The sequence below is a fragment of the Trachurus japonicus genome, chromosome 9 (genome assembly GCF_045865225.1).
Source record: "Trachurus japonicus isolate A0001 chromosome 9, Traja_1.0".
Lineage (NCBI taxonomy): Eukaryota > Metazoa > Chordata > Actinopteri > Carangiformes > Carangidae > Trachurus > Trachurus japonicus.
Window position 1 is genome coordinate 23818970 of NC_140915.1, and position 3874 is coordinate 23822843.

At 40.0% G+C, this 3874-nt stretch overlaps 1 protein-coding gene across 1 annotated transcript; it reads left to right on the plus strand.

Annotated features, from left to right (window-relative positions):
* The first annotated feature begins 1055 nt into the window (after window positions 1–1055).
* Window positions 1056–2836, plus strand: LOC146981449 (beta-1,3-galactosyl-O-glycosyl-glycoprotein beta-1,6-N-acetylglucosaminyltransferase-like). The gene is made up of 4 exons (XM_085786653.1): window positions 1056–1450; window positions 1542–1635; window positions 1804–2208; window positions 2299–2836. The coding sequence occupies exons 1-4, from the start codon at window positions 1149–1151 to the stop codon at window positions 2803–2805; spliced, it is 1308 nt and encodes a 435-aa protein (XP_085642779.1). The 5' UTR covers window positions 1056–1148; the 3' UTR covers window positions 2806–2836.
* The last annotated feature ends 1038 nt before the right edge of the window (window positions 2837–3874 follow it).

The window sequence follows — 3874 nt, forward strand, 5'->3', positions numbered from 1 at the left end:
AGTCTAGAAAAGGGAAGCCTTTCAATTTTAGAGAGCAGAAATTATAGGGGAGATTGGGGACAGTTGCAACAAGTCTTATTTGTCCAATTAGAAACATGCTAGAGTGATGATGCTCACACTGACTGCACATGCACAGTTAGACCCTCTGCCCATCAAGAATAGAGAAGGCATATTCAGCATCTGCTCTTGCTTGTACTGAGACAAAGTTGTTTTAAGGGTATAGCTTTTTTCATGAGCTGTATTTTTGTTATACTATTCTAACCTTTTGTATGAATGAATCCAAACTTACCAAGTTTGAATCAGTGTTTTGTTGACTATTGATATGGTTAGCATGTGTCAATATCATTGTGTCTAGCTGGCACATGATGTTTTTTCATGACTGATAGGGTGAGGACAGTTGCAACAGCTTGAAATTAAATTTAATGTGTGTTTAATATGTTGCAATTGTCCCTGATCTGTGTTGCAACTGTCCCCAGGTTTGGGGTCAGTTGCAACGTCTGAATTCTTCCATAACAGACATTGTGATTGATATGTCATATGTAACCATCTTTAAATGGTATGGCTAATTAGCAGACACATGTAAGTTTAATATTTAAAAGTTTGGTGAATGTAATCCAAATAGTCTCTGAGTAACTGAGAAAAAAGTAAAAAGTGTTGCAACTGTCCCCGGTCTCCCTTACTTTGTGTTTTATTCAAACACATGCTTTCAATGATGGTATCATTTTTTAACGACTGGCCATAAAAAGTCTACTAAACAGATAATCATTTACAGGGCAAGAGGAAGTTTGCTTTATGTTCACCTTTGAAATTTACACTTAAAGGTTGTGTACAAAGAGTGGATACATTCATATCTCTCATCTTGTTCCCAGGGCCAATAACAGGCAAATCAACTGATGAACCTGGATCCAGAGAGGAACTTCTCTACACACTGTTAAACATTACTCTGTGAAATTCAGACTGCGTGTGGCAGTAACTGGAAAATAACAGAATTTGTTGTAATGATTCAGACAGACCTTCGTGACTTTAAGCAGATAATGTTTCAGCAGCAAATAATAGAAAATCAGTGAAAATTTGAAGTCCAGGTGGACTACAGTAAATGCAGAATTCACTCAGTTAAAGTTTCCTAGTTAAGGTCTTACTCCTGAATAATGAGAAGAGGCTGGCTGCTACTGTTCATTCTTGCAGTGGGATCAGTTTTGGTACTGTCCCTACTCAGACAACCAAACACAAGCCGGGCTCCTACTCAAATTTTCAGGTACAACTCCAGTACACAGAGGTTGGAATACACAGATGTTGATGGTCTCGCAGACACATTTTACAACTGTTCAGCGATCCTGACGGGAGACAAGGAGGCACTGGAAAAAGCCAAATTACTGACTGACGACAAAAACTTCCGCCACACCGTTCTCATCCCTGATGAGTATTACATTAATGCAACCAGAGACTGTAGGTGTGTTGCAATACATAACTTGTCTCAGTTAAACGACAGTTTTACAGAAATTACTATATTGTGTTATTTGCTCAATGTTGTTTATTTACAGGGAATTCAAATTAAGCAGGAAATACCTAACAGTTTCGTTAAGCCAAGAAGAAGAGGACTTCCCACTGGCTTACTCTATAGTCGTTCATCATAAGGTAAATTCTAAACCCTGAATCTAAATTCAAATACATGTTAAAAATGTGAAGTAGCTCTGAATACTTCACAGAAGCCACCACTGTCAATTAAATGGGCAATTCACAAATGTTACAAATTAAATTCAGTTGAATAATCAAAGGCATCATTTATTTTTCCATGTACTGTAGGTGCAGAACTTTGAGCAACTGCTGCGGGCCATCTATGTTCCTCATAATCTATATTGCATCCATGTGGACAAAAAGTCAGAGCCCTCGTTCTTCTCTGCTGTCACGGGCATCACTTCCTGTTTCCCAAATGTCTTCATGGTCAGTAAGCCTGTGAGTGTGGTCTATGCTGCCTGGCCACGCGTCCAGGCTGACCTTAACTGTATGGCTGACCTGTATAATGCTAGCACAAAATGGAAATACTTCATCAACCTTTGTGGCCAGGATTTCCCCCTGAAAACCAACTTGGAGATGGTGAGGATGCTGCGTTCACTGAAGGGCAGCAACAGCTTAGAGTCGGAACAAATGCCTAATGCGAAGAAGTGGAGGGTGAAAAATTCTCATAAGATAGTTAATGGAAACATCCAGGTACGTCTTTTAAATATCTGATTATTTCACAAATTAATGTCAGAAAATCTCCTTGACCCAAATGATCATAAGCATTTTCAACCATCTCAGGGGACACGAAGGGCAAAGGATCCACCTCCCTTCAACCTTCCCATTTTGTCAGGAAATGCCTACATGGTGGTTAGCCGAGGCTACATCCGCAGTGTGTTGGAGGACAGCCGAATACAGACTCTGATCGAGTGGGCCAAAGACACCTACAGTCCAGATGAATTTCTCTGGGCAACCATTCAGCGAATGAATGGAGTTCCTGGTTCATCGAGGCCCCACCCCAAATATGACATGTCAGACATGCATTCAGTAGCACGGCTGGTGAAGTGGCAGGGGCATGAGGGGTCAGAAGATGCTGTGCAAGCAGTGTACCCAGAGTGTCATGGCAACCATGTCAGGGGAATCTGTGTATACGGCCCTGGAGACTTAAAATGGATGATTGAGCAGCATCATTTCTTTGCCAATAAGTTTGACATGGACACTGATCCTATTCCCATCTACTGCTTGGAGGAATATCTGAGAAAAAAGGTAGTGGCTGAGTCACACTATGTGTATTGTGCATCGCCCTGAGAGGCCTTCAATTTCAAAGAAATTATCCCTATTCCTTAAAGAAGAGATACATCTAACAATCTAAGTAATTGGATTTACCATCTGCTGTAACAAGAGGGATATTATTTTTAAACTTGCTTGTTGTAAAAACCAGTTAAAAGAACAAAACCACTTATTAAAGTAAGGTAAGTAGAATTGAAACTCAAATGTGGACCAGTTCCTCAGAAGATTTAGTTTGCTCTGGAGAAATGGGTGTGAGTAAAAAAAAAAAAAAACCAAGAGGTCACTGTTATATAAAAAAGTAAATGTATCACAATATAATCAATTGTCTTCTTCTTTTCAGTTTATTTTTTTTCTTATTTCTTTCTTTCAGAATGATATATAATATCTCTCTCAAATAACAATTAAACATATAACAACAACAACAACATACTCTACAAGACAAAATCAAAATAAACAAACTTTTCCCTCTTTTCCTTTTGGTCTACTACAAATCCACCTGTCATGTAAGTAGATAATTTTGGTGTCTAATTATTAAAGGTGTACAGAAATGGCCGTTTGTCCTGTTTGTAGCTGCAACATGAGTTTACCCGAGTAAGGAAAACGAATTTGATTGGTCGTTATCGAGCAGGCGGGATATTCAAAGCTTGGGGCAAGACCGAGCTCCGTGTGTGTGTGCGTGTCTCAGACGTTTGAATGATGGATGACGGATCCAATATCAGTGGCTGATGAATCGTGAGCAGGCTGATGTATAATCCGTGCGCCTGCATTATCCAATACGAAAAAGAAAAAAAAACACACTTTCATCCCGGATTTACTCAAAAATAGAATTTTGCACAAAGTTTGGCCTATTACACTAATTTAATGACCCAGAGGCTCAAATTCAATCACTCTGCTCTGCTGTAAGCCGAGGAGAAAACATTCCTTGTATCCTACAACCTTTATCCAATGAGGAGAGAGAACGGCATAAAGGGGCGGTCCTCTCTTTGTGTGCAGCCAAGGGATGCGCGTGAATGTGGTGACGTAGGGACGAGAGTGGGGACTGCTAACTCCATCGGCTGACAAGAAGTTAGCCAAAACCACCGGATCA

Coding starts and splice junctions, on each gene's coding strand:
- LOC146981449 (XM_085786653.1), top strand. CDS start 1,149: ATGAGAAGAGGCTGGCTGCTACTGTTCATTCTTGCAGTGGGATCAGTT. Junction 1,636..1,803: donor CTATAGTCGTTCATCATAAG/GTAAATTCTAAA, acceptor CATGTACTGTAG/GTGCAGAACTTTGAGCAACT. Junction 2,209..2,298: donor TAGTTAATGGAAACATCCAG/GTACGTCTTTTA, acceptor CAACCATCTCAG/GGGACACGAAGGGCAAAGGA.